We start from the raw sequence: 19,318 nt of genomic DNA on the forward strand, positions 1-19,318 counted from the left end.
TGTTTTTGAGTTGGTGACGAGTCCGTCCGTGACGTCACGAAAGGACCACCCACTGACCGTGAAAAGGACGCATTGTCGCATTGTCCTTCCATCACGTCAATGTATTTTACTGTAGTTGTTTTGTCTGGGGACCTCGTGTTGCACCCAAAAGCCGCCAGAGGGCGTCCAAGCGCCATTTAAGAATTTATCAGCCAGTGGAAACGGAGGTGGCCACAGGATGTCGCCATTTTGTGCCTCTTTTTTTGTGAGAGATTGTCCCCCAATGTTGCCTCAAAATGGCCCAAATAAATTATTTAATCAATTACAAACATGTATGTTTTGCTCTTCAGAACTATTTGAATCATATTCTTAACTGGATGTGTAACAAGAAAGCATATTCTCCAAATCTGAAGCCATTGTTTTGATTCACAAGCAATGCAAGACGTCTTGGCGTGACGTCACGAAATGTATCGGGGCGGGACTTTCTGCCCAATTCGCAGAACACTCAAATTCCTTTTTTCTGCAGATTTTGGACACTTTAAGATCGATTTTTATTGGTGTTTTGCATTTGACTAAAAATATCCCTGCGATGTTGATAAAGTCTTTTTTTGAGAATTTGTTGAGTCTCCCCAATGTACTGCTCTTTACAATTTTCATTCTTACAATGTATCGGCAGTACATTTGCACCTAAAAGCTAGCAACCACTCATTTGACGACAATGAGGTTAAAATCTTAGCGAAAGAACATAGATGGTTTGAAAGGGGGGTAAAAGAAGCGATTCTTATAAAACAACAAAATCCTTCATTAAACCGGTCTGGTGGGGTGAGGTTCAATTTGGATCGTTCATACAATAGCCTGCTTAGGCAAAACAGGTTAGGCAACATTCGTAATGCTGATGAGGTGATACCGTTGGGAGTGGGGCAAATAGGCCAGTCGTTACTCAGGAACGTAGGAACAATCAGTGGGGCCACAGGGAGGGCTTCTCTGCTCCCCCCAACCTGAGAGTAGGGACCTATCATAGCCGTGTCCGGCGCCGCCATGTCTGGACATTAGGGATATATAAATAGGGCCGATTCGACCAGTCAGACTTTAGTTCTGTGACGACGCTCGAGTGCAAAAAGGCAGGACTCGAGCGACGGGGTTTGGCGAAAGGGAAGGACCCGAAATACACGACGTGACAGGCTTGGAAGGAGCAAGAGTCTTTACTGAAACATGCATCAAAAATAACAAATAGGGAAGAGTGGAGGAAGATAACTAACTAATAGCAGACCTGGCAACATCCAGAAATACTCCGACGGCGACGGTAGTGAGCGATAGGCAGATATAGACAGAAGGCACAATCAGTGAATGACAATCAGCTGTGGGAACCCAGGTGAGTGATGATTGGAGGGGCCGTCTCCCGGGAGTGGCGGAGGAGGTGACAGGAGGGGCGGGGCACGCCCAGGATGGCAACGAGATGTGACAAGTTCGCTAACGAAGCCTCTTGGATAGGAGGCGAAACGTCCGAAACCTTCAAATTTGTACAGATGACGGCTGAAGAAACCTTCTCATCGATATTTATGTATTTATTTATTTATTTATTTATTTATTTATTTATTCATTCATTCGTTTGTTTGCTTGCTGGTTTGTTTGTTTGTTTGTTTTTTGTTTGTTTGTTTGTTTGTTTGACTGTTTGACTGTTTGTCTTGATTCCAGACCCGAGAAGAGCAAGCTCCCGACCATCCCGGGACAGCTGAATGTCACCATTGAGTGTGTCCCACCTGATTTTTCAAGTATGTGCTTTTGTTGTCAACACGCCCCAACCAGACTCTTCATCATTTCAATCTCACCGTTCTATCCGAGAAAGCGTCTTATGCGAAGGTTGTGCAGATAAGACACTGCCCGATTGGGACAACATTATCTAAAAATCACAAATTGCCGTAGCAGTGCGCCGCTGTTGCATTACGGTTTCTCTTTCATAGCAGTATTGGTCAATTTCTGTCTAGAGAGGGAAGTTGTGTGCTGCAATGTTACTGTTTTCGTTATTTACAGCGCATTTTCATTGAAACCAGCATTGCATTTGAAGCGACGGAACGTGTGGTTCAATTGGAATGTCTGAACTAAAACAAATTCATGCATGCATCATGTAGTGGAGGACAGATTCATGATAACCAGCAATTAGACAGGCCAGGCTTCGCTCTGATCTCTTCATTTGTCAGAAAAAAGGTTCTCACGCTGAATCTCACATGCCAAGAGTACGTGATTCCCACGGTTGGAATGCAAACAAAAAATTGACAGATGGACAAAAAATGCTGGAAACCCAGGTAACACGGCGTGTGCACGCTTCCCTCCCCAGACACATTGACATCCTCTTACATTCCCTTGAAGCCCTTTGAAGAAAAGTGTGAGCGCTTATCCGTGGAAGTCGAGGAGTTCCTGCCCGAGGAGGCCAAGTACAACTACCCCTTCACCACTTACAAGAACCAACTCTACGTCTATCCTCTGCAACTCAAATATGACAACCAGAAAAGCTTCACCAAGGTGTGTGCGCCTCAAGAATCAACGTTCCCAGGGGATGATTCACAGTTTTTGATAGATGTGAACATTTTTACCGACGCTAGGCACGAAACATTGCTGTCTGCATCCAATTCCGGGATTCTGATGAAGAAGGTGCAAGCCCTTTAAAGGTGAGCAAAGCAACTCTGTTGGATTTGTCGTTGGACTCTCAAAGGAGACCCATCCATGTCTCAATTATTTATGGGTGGAAAGAGCCGCCACAGCACAGCGGATTGTTGTTCGTACTTGTCCCGATTTATTTATTTTTGGCCTTATGTTTTATCATGGTTTGAAAATGCTGGCACATAAGATGCTGGCCCCCTCGCCTTTCACTCGAGCGGGTAATCTGGCTTCCCATCTTATCACTGTGCCAGTCTTGCAATTTTGCTTTGATGGTATGAGGCAGCATGTTGTTGAGACATATCTTCCATCCATCCATCCATCCATCCATCTATTTTCCTTATTCCTCATTAGGGTTGTGGGGGTGCTGGAGCCTATCTCAGCTGTGTCCGGGCATCTCCACCTTTTTAAATAGGAAGCTTGAAACTCATCCAAAGTTAGTGTTTAGAAAATGAAGCTTCAAATATGCTTCATGAACCAGTTGTATTTTTATCATTCCACTGTTGGTTTTTAATAAAGTATTTTAAATGTACTTTCAGCACATAGTGTTAAGAAAATGAAGCTACAGATTTGTTTCATGAACCGGTTGTAATTTATGACCCCACTGTTGATTTCAATAAAGTATTTTAAGTGTATTTTTAGCACAAAATTAGTGTTGAGAAAATGAAGCTTCAATTAAAAAACAAATAAATAGACAGGTCATTAATTAATTAAATAGATATGCAAATACATAATTAGAAATAATCACAGATATGTTTATGCTTCAGTGCATCTATGGAAAACCGGGAGACTCACTCTTCAGCGGCAGTGCTTATGCCGCTGTCCTGCACCACAACCAAAGTCCGGAATTCTACGATGAGGTGAGATGCTTTTGAATAAAATCTCTTATCTTTCTCTTTATTTCTCTTTATTTCTCTTTCGCTTTCTCTTTCTCTTTCTCTCTCTTTTTCTCTCTTTTTCTCTCTTTTCTCTCTTTTTCTCTCTCTCCTTCTTTCTCCCTCCTCTCTCTCTCTCTCTCTCTCTCTCTCTCTCTCTCTCTCTCTCTCTCTCTCTCTCTCTCTCTCTCTCTCTCTCTCTCTCTCTCTCCCTCTTATGTAAGGGAATATCATTGATCATTGTGAAAAGAATTAATAAGGATCTTTGAGCCTCAAATTCCCTTGGGACTTACTGCCATGCTGTCGCTTTGATGATCCAATTGTCATTTAGTGTGAACACATACCGAGTGACAGAGATTATCAGTATATGGCCAAAAAATTAAATGGATTATGATTTTAAGACCCCCCCCCCTGCACAGTTTTAGGTAGACATGCATGAACACACAAGATTTGTGTGCTTCAAATCACGGGAAACAATACATGACATGAGTATTTAAGTCTCATAGATTCCTGTCTGTAAATTTCTGAGCTTTGTTGTCTTAACATTTACTGTACATTATTCCATTTTGCTCGTTTGCTACCCCCTGGTGGTCCTTCCAATGCCTTTGGAAAGTTTGACTAACAGAGTAGCATGGGCAGAGGTCCCTATTCATTCTAGTGCTGTGTGTTTTTTTGTGGATTTTATAAGCGTTTAGAGCAGGGGTCTCAAACTCAATTTACCCGGGGGCTGCTGGAGGCAAAGTCTGGGTGAGGCTGAGCCGCATCAGGATTTTCACAAGAAAAGCACAGATAGAACATTCCAATGTTCTCAAAATCATTATTTTTAACACACCAAAAATGAATTAAATGAATAAATGGAAAAGTGAATAAAAACATACATTAACCAGTAATAAATAAATAAATAAATAAATAAAATAATTATAATAATCATAAGGCAGATACAAACGACTGAAAAAAAAAACTCAGGAAACTAATTATTTTAATAAAGTCTCAAATGTCTGTATTCACAGTTCTTTAACCTTTAACTTTCTGAACATAAATAAAATATTAAATATGAACTGTCCTAAACATGGCTTCTCTTGCCTACTTCTTGCTGCTAGAGACCTGGCAGTGCTTCTTTTCACAAAGCCGAGAAACATTTGGCTTGAGGGAGGAGGCAGTGGACACTCTGAGTAGGGCTTGAAGATGCTCATCAGTAAGTCTGGACCTGTCCTTGGACTTATTGAAGTTCAAGGTGGAGAAGAGCTTCTCACATAAGTATGTGCGCCCAAAAAGACACATGGTCCGCTTGAACATTCGGGAAAGTTCAGGGAAGCTGGGGGTTAACTCTCTCAAACATTGCCCAAGCTTGTCTGCTTCTCCATTCGCATCCCTGAACTTGTCTTTGAGTGCAGAGTGGCACTGTAGGTCACAGAGCTTCATTTGGAACACAGGAGGGGCATCTTGCACATCAAAAGAGAATGGGTCGGCAAAAATTTGAAAAGTGGCTTTGTGCATCCTGAAGTCTGCAAATCTGTGATTAAATTCCCTCTGTAGCTCCAAAATGGTGGTTTGTTCCGTGGTTTGTTCAGCTCCACGCACAAGTTTTCATTCATATCAATCATGCGGGCCGGACTAACATTAATCTTTCATGTCAAGGCAGGCCGCAAAACATTCTTTTGGGGCCGCAGTTGGCCCGCGGGCCGCGAGTTTGAGACGCCTGGTTTAGAGAGTCTTTATTTGAGTACCATTGTCGTCTGCATGTTTCATAGAAGATAAAATATCATTTTGGTCAATAGGTGGCAGTAAAAGACTGTATTTCTGCTTGGTTCGCTGGGGTTAAAGATGACTTCGAGTGCATGGGCAGCCATTTTCCTCATCGCCAAGTCGAACTGACTTTGGACAGCGTCACGAACTCTATTCAGGCCAACATTTTAGTTGTCATTTTACTCTAGTAAGGTGACATTTTTTAGTTACTTGAGGATTATTAATGACAAATTTATAGTTAACCATTTATCTAACTACCTACCGACCGACCGACCGACCGACCTGCCTACCTACCTAACCTACCTACCTAACCTACCTATAGCCATATTTCCAGCCAACTATCTGTATTATATCTATATACAGTAGTTATATATTGCTTTTCTTTTTTTCATTAACTGATAGCACAGTAGGATGCAACATGTGTTTTTTTCTTGAGAGGAGTGGGAGTGAATTCATAACTATTTGTAGTGGAGGCAACATCAACATTTCTGTTAAGATTTTGAGTTTAGCGTTGATAGATTCATTGCTGAAAGCAGGGTTGGAAACAGGGGTGCCAAGGCTTTTTATCAAATTGGCGGATGCCACCCTTTCACACCCCGTCAGCAATACATGGCCTTTTTTTTTATCACGCAGGTAAAGCTGGAGTTACCTGTCCATTTGCACGAGAAGCACCACATCCTTTTCACCTTTTACCATATCAGCTGTGAATCGAGCAGCAAAACCAGTAGCAAGAAAAGAGAGGGTGTGGAGTCGCTGGGTAAGTATTTATTTACTTTAAAAAAAAACGTATTTTTTGCACTTGACATTTGTTGCTGTTCATCATTTTCTTGCTGTTGTGTTGTCAGTTGGTTACTCCTGGTTGGCTTTGCTGAAAGACGGCAGGATGCAGTCAACTGAACTGCAGTTACCCGTTGCTGTGAACCTGCCTGCCGGATATCTGGGTCAGGATATCAGAAAGGTTCGTTGGGTGGGGGGAAATAAATCAATACATAAATAAAAATCACCACATTTGCATCTTGCTCACGCGCTGAAGCTTAAAAATCTCAATATCTGCACAGTCTCAGCCAGATATCAAGTGGGTGGAAAATGCCAAGCCGCTGTTCAAAATGAGAAGCCATGTGGTATCTACGATTTATGCTCAGGTAAAAAAAAAAAGGCAAAAAATAATGTATTGGGTCAGATTCTTGGGCTTTTTAGAGATGGTTGGGTCAAAATAAACCCAATGTTGAGCTATTGGGTTATCAAATTATATTTGCTCGAGCAGACCTGATGAACATTTACAACCCTAAGAGCCATCAACATCCCTAATGCACTTTTTTGGGTTATTGATTTAACTCAAGAGTGTCAAACTAATTTTTTGCCACAGGCCACATTGTACTTCCGGTTTTCTCTCAGAGGCCGTTATGAATTCATGACAACAAATTGCTCAATGACTAGTTTTCAAATCAGAAGTCAAAAATAATGACGGTTATTGTGGAAATGGAGTTACATGGGACAATTTGAAATTTTGGTTCGGGCTTTAGCGAACATCATGGCACTTGACATGTTTTATTTGCTTTTGCGGACCAAATAAAATGATATGGTGTGCTAGATCTGGGCCCCGGGCCTTGAATTTGACATCAATTATTTAATCCATGAACCCAAATGAAGGTTAGTTTTGTAATTTTTTGAGTATGGCCATTTTATGGCGTTTCCGTTTTCATCCACAGGACCTCCATCTCCACAAATTCTTTCTGCACTGCCAACTCATGAGAAACACATCAGAGGACAACCGGGCGGAGCTTATCAAATACCTGAAGGTCCGATTCTTTAAAAAAAATTGGGTGAAGATGTCGCAATCGTGCCACGAGTTCTCTTTTCATGCTATGCTTAGTGCCTACACGCCATGGAGACGCAGGCCATGGTCCACTTCCTCCCCACTGTTCTCATGCAACTGTTTGAGGTGCTCTCAGCAGCCGCCAAGGAAGCCCAGGAAATTGCCGTCAACTCTCTCCGGTTAGTTCATCGCTTGTTTGCGTGAAAATACGGCCTCACGTTTGTATTCCATAGCCACAAGCCGACATCCTTCTCTGTCCCTGCAGTGTGATCATCCATATCGTCTCTCGGTGTCACGAGGAAGGACTGGAAAACTACCTGCGTTCTTTTGTGAAGGTTTGGCTGCTTTCTAGGTTTGATCAGACATGGTGTTCATATTTTGACTTTTTTATTTTGTATTTTTTCTCAGTATGTGTTTGTATCCCAAAACCCTGCGCCTGGGAAATCAGCATTTCCCCACGAGGTATTGGCCACGGCGGTCACAGCCGTCCTCAAGCAGACGGCGGATTTCAACACCAGTAACAAACTGCTCAAGGTGCGAGTTGTCATCACAACATTAAACAGCAGGTGGCACACTTGTCCGTGAAATCACATTTTGCATTACAGTCGCTAACTTTCGAAATTCATTTGTCGTCATCCAAACCCCTTCCTCATTTTCTTCTGTAGTATTCTTGGTTCTTCTTTGAAACAATGGCCAAATCGATGGCCCAGTACCTGCAAGAGGACCACAGAATGAAGGTTGGTCCTTATTCATCACATTCGCATATGCGCAGCAAAAAAAATCACGTGACGCGACGTGCTTTCAGATGCCGCGAGCACAGCGCTTTCCCGACACGTTCCATCAAGCCCTTCAATCCCTGGTGCTGTCTATCATGCCTCACATCACCATTCGCCACATGGAGATCCCTGAGGAAGCCCGCTGCATTAACCTGAGCTTGGCCAATTTCATCAAGGTGTGCTGGAAAATTAAAAAACTACCCCCAGCGCAGCTTCACTTCATCTTCCGGCTCCTGTTTTTGCTCCGCAGAGGTGTCTCACCTTCATGAACCGTGGATTCGCTTTTGGCTTGGTCAATCACTACATGTGCCACTTCAGTTTCAAAGACCCCAAGGTACTTATGCAACAAACGTGTGGATTTTGATTTGTCGGATACCCACGTGTCTCCTTTCTGCAGGTGTTAATGGAAATGAAGTTTGATTTTCTGATGGTCGTGTGCAACCACGAGCACTTCATCCCGCTCAACCTGCCCATGGCCTTTGGGCGTACTAAACTGCAGCGGGTGCAAGGTGAGCAATGTGCACCTGTTGAACTCTGATCATAAACCCAAGTCTGTCACATGGTCACCCCATTCTCACATTGATCCCCTATTAACCGTTCCACTTTCTTTGGCCACTTCATTAAGAACATTTTTTTTAATATCGTGCAAAACAAATGACGTTGTTGTTTTAAATTGCATTTGTGTCGTGTGTCATCACGATCCTAATGTTGATGCATTTTCCTGTACTCTAAATGCTGCATGGTTGATATAAAGCATCCCAGATTTTCTTGATTTGTACCCAACACCCGTCCCGTCTGCCCCCCCCCCCCTTCCCCCTTGCTTGTGGTCAGATTTGATTCCATATGCGACGGAGCTTTTTGGCCCTGTAGGTAGGTGATGCTCACCGTGCCGTACCTTTACTTCTAATCACAGCGTGATCATTGGCTCGTCCTCCTGCACTCTCGCTTCCATTAACCCTCACTCGCCGAGTGCACGGCGCCAATGCTTAATTGAGGCTTTTGCTTTTTTTTTTAAGAAATATTTTTTGTTGTGAACACTTTCATTAATTAATCATTTGATATGTCAATCATCTGAACCCATTCAATTGCCTCCATTCAATGTCCAATTGTAGGCTACGGACCCGCGTGGATTTTGACCACTGAGTCGATACGGCTCACTATTTTAATCCACAATATGATGACAAATTTTGATAAGTATTGCTTTCAATCATAAAATCTATATCACAGGGACCGTTCAATGTACTTGGTTATCTGGGATGCCTGTTCTGATATTAACACGGCATTATGGCCTTGCGCACGGTTGCTTTCTGACTTTAGATTTCTCCTCATCTACGCCGTGATGGAATTATACATTTCCTGTCTCAGGAAATATATAATGAACTGAATTCTTCTGAATGAATCACTTTGTGGAGAGGTTGGGGGGGTGTCAGCCTATAACAATTTGACCACTTGCACTTTTAATTGAGTGCAAGTGTAGACTTTGAAATGGTACCAGAATACCGTATTTTGCACACTATTGAGCGCACCGGAAAGCCTTCATTTTCTTTAAAAGATGACATCGCACCTGATACGCCGGTACGCCTTATATGTGAAATAATATTGAGCCGCAACAGGTGTCGCAACTACTGTACGGTCAGCATCCACCAACTCCATTTCCCCTTCCGAGAAGAAGTAGTGCGCAGTCCATATTGGGATGTATAAAATGCCATTTCATTTCGGTAATCTCTTAAAATTACTTTGCAGGTGGAATTTTTTTTCTTGATTTTGCCCTAATTTTCCTTTTATTTGGCGTACTGATTTTAAATGTAAACATTGGAAATGTATTTATTTATATTTATTAATATTTATTTATCCATTTATGTATTTGTCCATTTATTTATTTGTTACTTTTTGTCACAAACATTTTTTTTATTTGTGCAAATTTTAAGGCGAAAATATTCAATTAAAAATATTAAACATAAAAGTTTTAAAGAAGAAAAATTGGTAAATTCTGACAATTCTATTTATTATTGTATTGTGATGAACTAATAAAACCCTAGAATATTTTTGAGGTCATAAAAATACAGAAAATACCACACATAGTACTATTATCCAGTTTCTATTTTCATGTTTGACATCAAAAAAGAAAAATGATGGCAAAATTGACGTTTTATAATATGTAATTTCTTAAAGTTGCGCTTTATAATCTGGTGTGCCTTACAGTGCAGAAAATACGGTAAATAATATTGCTGGGAACTCTTTGAATGTGTCACTCAACTGAATCGATTCTGAGATATCTCACAAAAAACCCGGTCAAGTTTCACTGGGTAAGTCTCATTTGATTGCTTGAACCTGACCCGCTGTGTTTACTATCCCGGGCGGGGGGGTCACCACAGACCAGAGTCTGGAATTCAGCCTGACTGAAGACTACTGCCGCAACCATTTCCTGGTGGGCCTGCTCCTCCGGGACGTGGCTGCGGCCTTGCAGCAAGGACCCGAGGTGCGGCAAATGGCAGTTAGCACGCTCAAGAACCTGCTGATCAAACATGCCATGGATGATCGCTACACAGCCTTCAAGGTGAGTAGAGTGACAAACTGGATCCTGACCTCAAATTGTGTTTTTTTTGTAACTCATTCACTGCCATTCACGAATTTATTCAGGACTTTTTTCCATGTCAGCTGACTGTTCCAGCTTCAGTTGTTTGTTAAAGCGCTATATCAATCATCATGTGTGTATTGCATTGCATTTTGGACTACCATCCTCATTTCAAGCTCATATAACTCCAGACCCGTATAATTTAGGAATTAACGTTAAAATGAAATATTTGAATTTATTTTGGATGAGTCAACACATGAACACTTTAGGCTACATTAAAAATCATGCTAATGTCTCACAGGCAACAATCACCTCTTTATTAACTCATTCGCTGCCATTCCCAAATTTATTTGGGTTTTGTTTTTTTCTTGCGGGGGAGCAAGACGCTAGTCAGACCATCGGCAATGTTTTTCCTCTTCAACCAGGGGGTAGTATTTGCCTTTTGTCCATGTTAGCGCTTTGTTACAGCTTCAGCTGTTGTTAAAGCCCGATATAAATCAATATGTATGCATTGTATTTTTTACAGCAGATAAGACCTATAAAACTTAATTATTATTAACTCTAGTCGAAGGTTTTTTACGATGCATTGAATGTCTATGTCGTCCTAAAAGTCAATATTCTGTGGGTCCGTTAATTCAAGTGACAATGACGAAAACCCTGGCACTGGAGTGGACACATTTTTGCACGTCTGGCAGTGAATGAGTTCACATATCATATATGTGTGTGTGTTATTTATTTTCACCAGAACCAGCAAGGCCGAATTTGTTTGCTCTACCTGCCACTATTTGAGTTGCTTTTCCAGAACTTAAAGCAACTCTCCGCCCAGCCATCAGTTTCCAATCTCAATGTGAGTAATCCCCCCACCTCCCTGAAATAAACACACAACCGTTTTTCAATTAATTCCCCACAAAGTTGACATGTCACTTTCAAAGGGCTCGAGAGACGACTTGGTGTCAGGTGGCTCGGCGGACAGCAGGAGAACCAGCGCTGCTCTCGACAAGGACCACGGTGAGTTGACAGACATCAGAGGAACTGGTTGTAGACATTGAGACAATCTCAATCAATCCCTGTCCTGTATTCTCATGGTGATCGTTCGTTGTCGTCATCAGGCCCGCCTCTCCTGAATGGCCACGTGGTCAGGAGGGACGACTCCAGAGGATCTTTGTTTATGGATCCTGGGACACCAGATAGCATTGACGTGAGATTGTTTTTATATCCACTGTATTTGGCGTTGCCCTGGCAACAGTTAACCTAGATTTGTTTGAGCCGAATCATTACTCACACCTCAACAACGCTGTTAATCATCAATGAAACACATATACGCTCACGCAATGATTTGAATACCATTTATTGTGTTCACATTTGGATCCCAGCTTATATGTTGAAATGGAGTTTAATGATTTACTACGTGATAAATTTTCATTGTTTTTTTTTGTTGTTGTTGTCACGTGCGGTTGCAGCGACGTTGTTCCACCGTGAGCAGCAGTCCCGGGCCCCCCAAAAGCAGACTGGGCGCTTATGAGATCAAGGGTCTCCTTCTTACCTTTTTACATGTAGTCAAGACCTTGTCAGAGGGTTGGTACACAAGCGAAACGCCGCACAAAATGAGTCGCCCTAAATGACATGTCAACTACGCTTTTTTTCATTTTTATTTTTTGTCCACAGACACTCTCATGGCCTATTGGAACAAACTCAACCCTCAAGATGTTTTGAACTTTCTCAGCTTGCTGGAGTGAGTAGCTTCTAGTTCGGTGTCCAAAATGTCACCTGCAAAGGCTAAACTGTGCTCACTTGCATCCTCGCAGGGTCTGTCTGGTTCAGTTTCGATATATTGGGAGAAGGAACATCGGCAGGTGAGACGTGACAGGAGCAAAACAATAATGTAATTTGCCTGATACCCCTCCCCCATGTTTGTGTATGTGTGTGTCTGCCATCAAGGAGTCAGGAGATGCACGCGTCCAAATTGTTCTCTTCGGATAGGAAGTCGCAGACAATGCCGACCATGCGCTGCAACCGAGCGAGCACCATCCTGACCAAAATAAACCAGTTCGGCACCATGGAGGCCTCGCTCACTCTCAACATAGGTGGGATGTGCTAACTACTTTATTTCCGGCATGTTGGAATGAGGCCTAATGCAGGGGATGGTAAAAAAAGCGAGCCAGAAGCAGTACAGAAGGCAAAAGTGCACAGTGAGTCATGTTTGTTAGACATTCCCTGCTCAAAAGTGGGTTCACCTTTATCAGATTGGCCTGGAATGTCTACACAAACATAAAATTCAAGTTAGAACACGACTTTCAAAGCCATTAAACTCAGGATGAACGATTTTGACCAAAAAAAAGCATTCAAGGACCTCGTGTTTTCATAAAAGCAATGAATGGATTTCTATGATAAATAAATGTATATTTGTATATGTTTGGTCGCTGAAATAAAGATGTGTGTGTGTGTGTGTGTGTGTGTGTATATCAGGTATGGGTGCATCCGAAGCAGAAATCCATCACCAGGCTCTACTCGAGGGCAACATTTCCACCGAGGTCTGCTTAAGCGTCCTGGATGTTCTTTCCCTTTTCATCCAGTGCTTTAAGGTGCGCGCACGTTCTCTCTTTGCGAAATCGTCGCAAAGAGCCGTTTTCAATGTTTTGGCCGTGTTCCCATCAGACGCAACTGACGGAAAGCGAGGGTCACAACGCGCTGATGAGGAAGGTGTTTGACGTTTATTTGACCTTCCTCAAAGTGAATCAGTCAGAAGCTGCCCTCCGGCACGTGTTTGCCGCGCTGCGAGCGTTCATGAGCAAGGTCTGTGCAGCAGCAGTGCAAGGCTTCAGTTGATTTTAACATATCAAAAAAAATAATTGACCAAAACATTTTCTGGTCAGTTCCCCGCCGTCCTATTCAAAGGTCGTGTGACCCTTTGCGAGCTTCTGTGCTGCGAAGTGCTCAAGTGCTGCGTGTCCAAGTTAGCCTCGCTGAGGGCGGATGCCTCTGGGCTACTTTACCTGCTTATGAGAAACAACTATGAATACACCAAGAGGAAGACATTCCTGCGTACACACCTGCAGGTAAAGCCTAAGCCTAATTTTTACTTCTGGCTCGATTTCGCCTCCACTTATTTTTCTCGACAGATTATCATTGCGGTGAGCCAGCTGATCTCCGACGTGGCTCTCAGCGGAAGCTCGCGCTTTCAAGAGTCGCTCTCCATCATCAACAATTTTGCGAACAGCGACAAGGCCATGAAGGTACTGTTTAATCACTGGACCGTTAGGCTGTCCAAAAACCCAACCAAAACGTCATATTAAAAAAAAATCTGCATCGACGTTCAAAAATGTGATGATTATTACACGATAAATGTAGAAATAATGGTATATAAATTTTGACAGTATTAACAGATAAACGTGTCAGGCGAATATTTATTTTAAGTGAGGTCTAGAGCCGGTTGTATTCATCTATCTATTTATTTATTTATTTATTTATTTATTTATTTATTTATTTATATTTAATGCAAATGCAACATTTTTTCTTTTTTTTGTGAATTTTTTTTTTTTTATTATTTAACCAATTATTTTTTATTTGTTTATTTATCACTGTTTATTTAATAACACAATTATTTATTATCCATTTATTTATTTATCTGTGCTTATTTATGTATTTGTTTATTTCTCTGTTTCTTTATTGATTTATTTATCAGTGTATTTATTTATAGACAATTTATTTATGTATTTATCTGTGCGTATTTGTTTATTTATCTGTGCTTATTTGTTTGTGTTTTTTGTTTCTGTTTATTTATTTTTAAAAAACAACTAAAAAAGAATCATGTTTTACCTGTAAATAATTGCTGGTTACTAATTTAAAAAAAATGCTTGTCTTTATTTATTTATTTTTTTGAACAAAAACCTTTTCAAGCCAAGCCTTCAGTTACTTTTTCACGGTCACTGTGGCTTCACTGATCCTCTCATCTTCAACATCTGTAGTCCACAGGCTTCCCTTCGGAAGTCAAGGGACTCACCAAGCGCATCCGCACGGTGCTGATGGCCACGGCCCAGATGAGGGAGCATGAGAAAGACCCGGAAATGTTACTGGATCTGCAGTACAGCCTGGCCCGTTCCTATGCCAGCACACCCGAGTTGAGGCGCACCTGGCTGGACAGCATGGCTCGGGCGCACGTCAAGAATAACGATCTCTCCGAGGTCAAATTCGCTCATCTGTTCCGAGGTTTGTGAGATCGCGGTTGGATTTGCATTCACGTGTTGGTGCTTGTCTCCGCAGGCTGCCATGTGTCACGTACATGTGGCTGCGCTGGTCGCCGAGTACCTGCACAGGAAAAGTATCCAACCCATTTTCAAAACATATTCCAAGATCTTTTAATTAATTTATTAATTCTTTTAACTTTTGCCTTTGGTTCCCAACGAGCAGAGTTGTTCCCCAGCGGTCTTTCTGCGTTTAAGAAGATCACGTTTAATATTGAGGAGGAAGCCGCCATGAAGGAAGACACGGGGATGCAAGACGTTTATTACACGGAGGTTCTTTCTGACACAGTGTTGGCGCAGAATGTTGACGGCCATTGAAGTCAACCGTTTTGCATTTGGTGCTTCTCGTCAGGAAGTACTGGTGGAGCACCTGGAGGTCTGCGTGGAGGCTCTGTGGAAAGCCGAGCGCTACGAGCTCATCACGCACGTGGCCAAATTGGTGATCCCCTGTTACGAGAAGCGCCACGAGTACGAGGTAGCGGAATGGGAATATTGTCGCGTGCCGTCGCGTATGACTATCCGTCCAAATGCAACAGTGTCCTTGCAGAAGCTGAGTCGACTCTACAACACACTGCACAGAGCCTACAATAAGGTCATGGAAGTGATCCACACGGGTCGCAGGCTGCTCGGGACCTACTTCAGAGTCGCCTTTTATGGACAGGTGGATTTTTGGAAAAATATTTTTTATGTACCAGTACTCTAAAACAGCACTTCAAAAGATGACACCACATACATACATACATACATACATACATACATACATACATACATACATACATACATACATACATACATACATACATACATACATACATACATACATACATACATACATACAGCCAGCGAGACAGACAGACAGGTAGATAGACAGACAGACAGGTAGATAAGTAGATACTATAGGCAGAAAAGCGAGTGAACAAGCAAATGAATAAATAGATATCTAGACAAATAAATGAATAAGTAAATAATCAAGCCAATAAATAAATAGACATGAATGAAGTAATCAGAATTAGAATCATCTTTATTGCCAAGTATGTAGAACACACAAGGAATTTGTTTCCGGTAGAACACGCTGCACTAGTATCGTCGTCAAAAAATACTGCTAAGTGGCACTATACAGTTCCATTTTGGCTACTGTTGAAAGAGTTCAAAGAGTTCAAAGAGTTTAAAGAGTTAATGGCTTGGGGGAAGAAGCTGTTTAAATGTCTGCTGGATTTGGTGCGCATGGATCGTAGCGCCTGCCTGAGGGGAGTAGCTGGAAAAGGTGGTGGGCAGGGTGCGGAGGGTCCAGTAGGATTTTCCGCGCCCTAGTTTGGATTCTTGCAGTGTGCAAGTCCTCGAGAGTGGGTAGGGCGGTGCCAATGATTTTTTTCCGCCGTCCTAACTGTCCGTTGAAGTCGGATTTTGTCCATTTTTGTGGCGGCCCCGAACCAAACGGTAATGGAAGAACACAGGATGGATTCGATGACAACCGTGTAGAAATGTTGCAGCACTCCTGTGGCAGGCCATGCTTCTTTAGCAGCCTCAGGAAGTACATTCTCTGTTGGGCCTTTTTCAGGATAGAGTTGGTGTTGACCTCCCACTTCATGTCCTGGGAGACTGTGATTCCCAGGAACTTGAAGGTCGACACAAGGCAGTTGGATAGTGTGAGGGGTAGCTGTGGTGATGGATGTTACCTGAAGTCCACGATCATCTCAACTGTCTTGAGCGTGTTCAGCTCCAGGTTGTGACGGCTGCACCAGAGCTCCAGATGCTCCACTTGTTGTCGGTACGCAGACTCGTCGCCGTCTTTGATGAGACCGATGACCGTGGTGTTGTCTGCGAACTTTATGAATTTGTCAGCTGGGTGCGTTGAGGTGCAGTCGTTCGTGTAGAGAGAGAAGAGCAATGGAGTGAGGACGCATCCCTGCGGGGCTCCAGTGCTTGTGGTTCGTGTTGTGGATGATATATTTCCCAGTCTGACCTGTTGTGTCCGTCCTGTCAGGAAGCTGAGGGTCCACTGGCAGATCGTGGGGGACACACCAGCTGGAGAAGTTTGGGGATGAGGAGTTCTGGGATGATGGTATTGAACGCAGAGCTGTAGTCCACAAACAGGATCCTTGCGTAGGTTCCTGTGTTGTCAAGGTGGTCGAGGATGTGGTGCAGTCCGATGTTGACTGCATCCTCCACAGACCTGTTTGCCCGGTAGGCAAACTGAAGAGGATCTAGCAGAGGTCCGGTGATGTTCTTTAGGTGGTTCAGCACGAGGCGTTCAAAGGACTTCATGACTACAGACGTCAGAGCAACAGGTCTATATATATATATATATATATATATATTTATAAACCAGTGAACAAATAGGCAAATAAATAAATAGCTCAATAAATAAATAAGCAAGTAATAATGCATTTTTATTTAAGTCAATGACAGGCTGAATGAATGAACAAATAAATAAATACAAATAAATAAATACATAAATAAATAAACAAATAAATAAATACATACATAATAAGGGTCAAGTGAACTTCATTTGACCTTCTCTAAACTTGTGAACATTTGCAGGGCTTTTTGCACAACTTCCTGTTCACTCAGAGTCATCATCAAAATTTCCAAACCTCAACCACGATCACCCCCGTAAGCCCGCATGTTTTGTCCGCAGGGCTTCTTCGAGGAGGAAGATGGGAAGGAGTACATCTACAAAGAGCCCAAACTCACTGGCCTTTCGGAAATCTCCCAGCGCCTGCTGACGCTCTACGGCGAAAAGTTTGGACCTGAAAACATCAAGATCATTCAAGACTCCAATAAGGTGCGTCCTCGTTTGTCACCAATCTAGTCTCAAAAAAGCCCTACGAGAGCTTGCGTCCCTACAGGTGAATGCCAAAGACCTGGACCCCAAATTCGCCTACGTGCAAGTGACCTTCGTCAAGCCCTACTTTGAGGAGAAGGAGGCGCCGGAGAAGAAGACGGATTTTGAAAAGTGCCACAACATCAACCGCTTCGTCTTTGAGACGCCGTACACGCTGTCGGGCAAGAAACGCGGTGGCGTGGAGGAGCAGTGCAAGAGGAAGACGGTGCTCACAAGTACAGTACCAACGTCGGCTCGTCGGAGCATCCACAATGGAATCACGACCACGCAGAGATGCATTTTAGGGCGTATCTATTTCACTCCAATGCCTTCAACAGTGCACAAAATGGCTACACGCTAAACACTGGTTCACTAAGCCATCCAATAACATGACCAAAACATAAGATTTAAGAAAAAATAAAAAATCTTAGATCACCGTTCAAAAATGTAATGATTATAATTATCCATGCTGTACATCAGGGGTGTCAAAGTCATTTTTTGCCGCGGGCCACATTGTAGTTATGGTTTCCTCTGGAGGGCCGTTATGAATTTGGGGAACCCATTAGAATGTTTAAATCCCTTCAAATATTACATATAGAGCACACAGCAAATTAATGAATAACTCATTTTCAAATCTGAAGTCAAGAATAATGACTTTTATTGTGGTTGACATCCAAAAATATGAAATTTTGGCTCAGATTTTAGCAATCATCATGGAATTTAACAAGTTTGATTTGCTTTCGCAGGCCGAAAAAAATGATGTGGCGGGCCGAATTTGGCCCGCGGGCCTTGACTTTGACACCTGTGCTGTACATGATACATATGTAAATAATGGTTTTCTAAATTTTGCCATTATAACAATTAAATATGTCAGGTGAAAAGTGACGTCTAGAGCCAGTTTTATCTATTTATTTATTAAATACAAAGCGCCTGCGTATACTTTCGCATGTACACAGCCGGGTTCGAACCCATGACTGATGCACAGTGGGGCCAGTGCGCCAACCACTTGCAACCAGGCTGTCCAATAAACATGACCAAAACGTCATATTTTAAAAAAAAATCAAAATTAAAAATGTAATGATTATATTTACCCACAACTTACATGATAAATATGTAAATTATGGGTTATAAAATTTGCCATTGCCACATAATATTTATTTATTTAAATAATAATAATAATCATGTTAATCTAATTACTGATGTTAATTAAAAAAAACGCTTGACTTTATTATATGTAATTTATTGTATCTATTTATTTATTTAAAAACTCTTTTTTTAACTCATTCACTGCCAATCAATTTAGCAATTTAATCGGGAATTGAAATTGACGTACAGCGCTATTCCCGAATTTGTTCAGGTTTAGTTTTTTCTTGTTTGGGTGCTGATGAAGCGCTGGCCATGGCCTCTGGCAATGTTTTTTTCTTCATTTCCACAAGGGGGCAGCATTTCCCTTTCTTCCATGATAGCGCTTTGTTCTAGCTTCAGCTGTTGTTAAAGCGCTAAATAAACCAATACAGTCAAGTATCGATATTCTCAGGAGTCTGAAAAAATATCGATATAACCGGAGTATCAATTTTTTCCCATCCTACGCCGAACTGCATTAAAAAGGGACAATAAATGGGGGATATTTGATATGGCATGTAATTTTCTCCTTGAATTCATGGATTACGTATCTAGCATGCTTTTGTACTGTAGTGAAGTGAAAAATAAACTTATGCATGAAATAAAAACATCATTTATTATTTTCATAACGCACTCTTGCAATCGTGACTCTGAGTAGCACTCGACATTGTAGACATTGTACACACGAGAGAAACCACGAACGCCAGCA

At 42.1% G+C, this 19,318-nt stretch overlaps 1 protein-coding gene across 2 annotated transcripts in view; it reads left to right on the forward strand.

Moving 5' to 3' along the window:
- dock11 (dedicator of cytokinesis 11) overlaps window positions 1-19,318 on the forward strand; it is a 35,474-nt gene that overhangs the window by 13,760 nt on the left and 2,396 nt on the right. Inside the window, exons 15-49 of one of the 2 annotated variants that reach the window (XM_088990571.1) lie at window positions 1,675-1,751; window positions 2,315-2,499; window positions 2,580-2,645; window positions 3,402-3,494; window positions 5,889-6,012; window positions 6,101-6,213; window positions 6,314-6,397; window positions 6,965-7,054; window positions 7,129-7,250; window positions 7,337-7,406; window positions 7,480-7,605; window positions 7,737-7,808; window positions 7,877-8,023; window positions 8,098-8,181; window positions 8,245-8,356; window positions 8,679-8,717; window positions 10,223-10,404; window positions 11,168-11,269; window positions 11,355-11,430; window positions 11,532-11,620; window positions 11,883-11,997; window positions 12,088-12,154; window positions 12,228-12,275; window positions 12,361-12,506; window positions 12,889-13,004; window positions 13,078-13,215; window positions 13,296-13,478; window positions 13,542-13,655; window positions 14,388-14,603; window positions 14,683-14,740; window positions 14,830-14,936; window positions 15,016-15,138; window positions 15,211-15,324; window positions 17,302-17,448; window positions 17,513-17,723. In XM_088990571.1, the coding sequence (XP_088846697.1) occupies window positions 1,675-1,751; window positions 2,315-2,499; window positions 2,580-2,645; window positions 3,402-3,494; window positions 5,889-6,012; window positions 6,101-6,213; window positions 6,314-6,397; window positions 6,965-7,054; window positions 7,129-7,250; window positions 7,337-7,406; window positions 7,480-7,605; window positions 7,737-7,808; window positions 7,877-8,023; window positions 8,098-8,181; window positions 8,245-8,356; window positions 8,679-8,717; window positions 10,223-10,404; window positions 11,168-11,269; window positions 11,355-11,430; window positions 11,532-11,620; window positions 11,883-11,997; window positions 12,088-12,154; window positions 12,228-12,275; window positions 12,361-12,506; window positions 12,889-13,004; window positions 13,078-13,215; window positions 13,296-13,478; window positions 13,542-13,655; window positions 14,388-14,603; window positions 14,683-14,740; window positions 14,830-14,936; window positions 15,016-15,138; window positions 15,211-15,324; window positions 17,302-17,448; window positions 17,513-17,723 (3,956 nt within the window). The remainder of the gene's footprint in view (window positions 1-1,674; window positions 1,752-2,314; window positions 2,500-2,579; window positions 2,646-3,401; window positions 3,495-5,888; window positions 6,013-6,100; window positions 6,214-6,313; window positions 6,398-6,964; window positions 7,055-7,128; window positions 7,251-7,336; window positions 7,407-7,479; window positions 7,606-7,736; window positions 7,809-7,876; window positions 8,024-8,097; window positions 8,182-8,244; window positions 8,357-8,678; window positions 8,718-10,222; window positions 10,405-11,167; window positions 11,270-11,354; window positions 11,431-11,531; window positions 11,621-11,882; window positions 11,998-12,087; window positions 12,155-12,227; window positions 12,276-12,360; window positions 12,507-12,888; window positions 13,005-13,077; window positions 13,216-13,295; window positions 13,479-13,541; window positions 13,656-14,387; window positions 14,604-14,682; window positions 14,741-14,829; window positions 14,937-15,015; window positions 15,139-15,210; window positions 15,325-17,301; window positions 17,449-17,512; window positions 17,724-19,318) is intronic. The other variant, XM_088990572.1, reaches the window with a different exon arrangement.

The sequence above is a fragment of the Hippocampus bargibanti genome, linkage group LG02, assembly GCF_051943395.1.
Source record: "Hippocampus bargibanti isolate YZ-2025 linkage group LG02, ASM5194339v1, whole genome shotgun sequence".
In the NCBI taxonomy this organism is placed as follows: Eukaryota; Metazoa; Chordata; class Actinopteri; order Syngnathiformes; family Syngnathidae; genus Hippocampus; species Hippocampus bargibanti.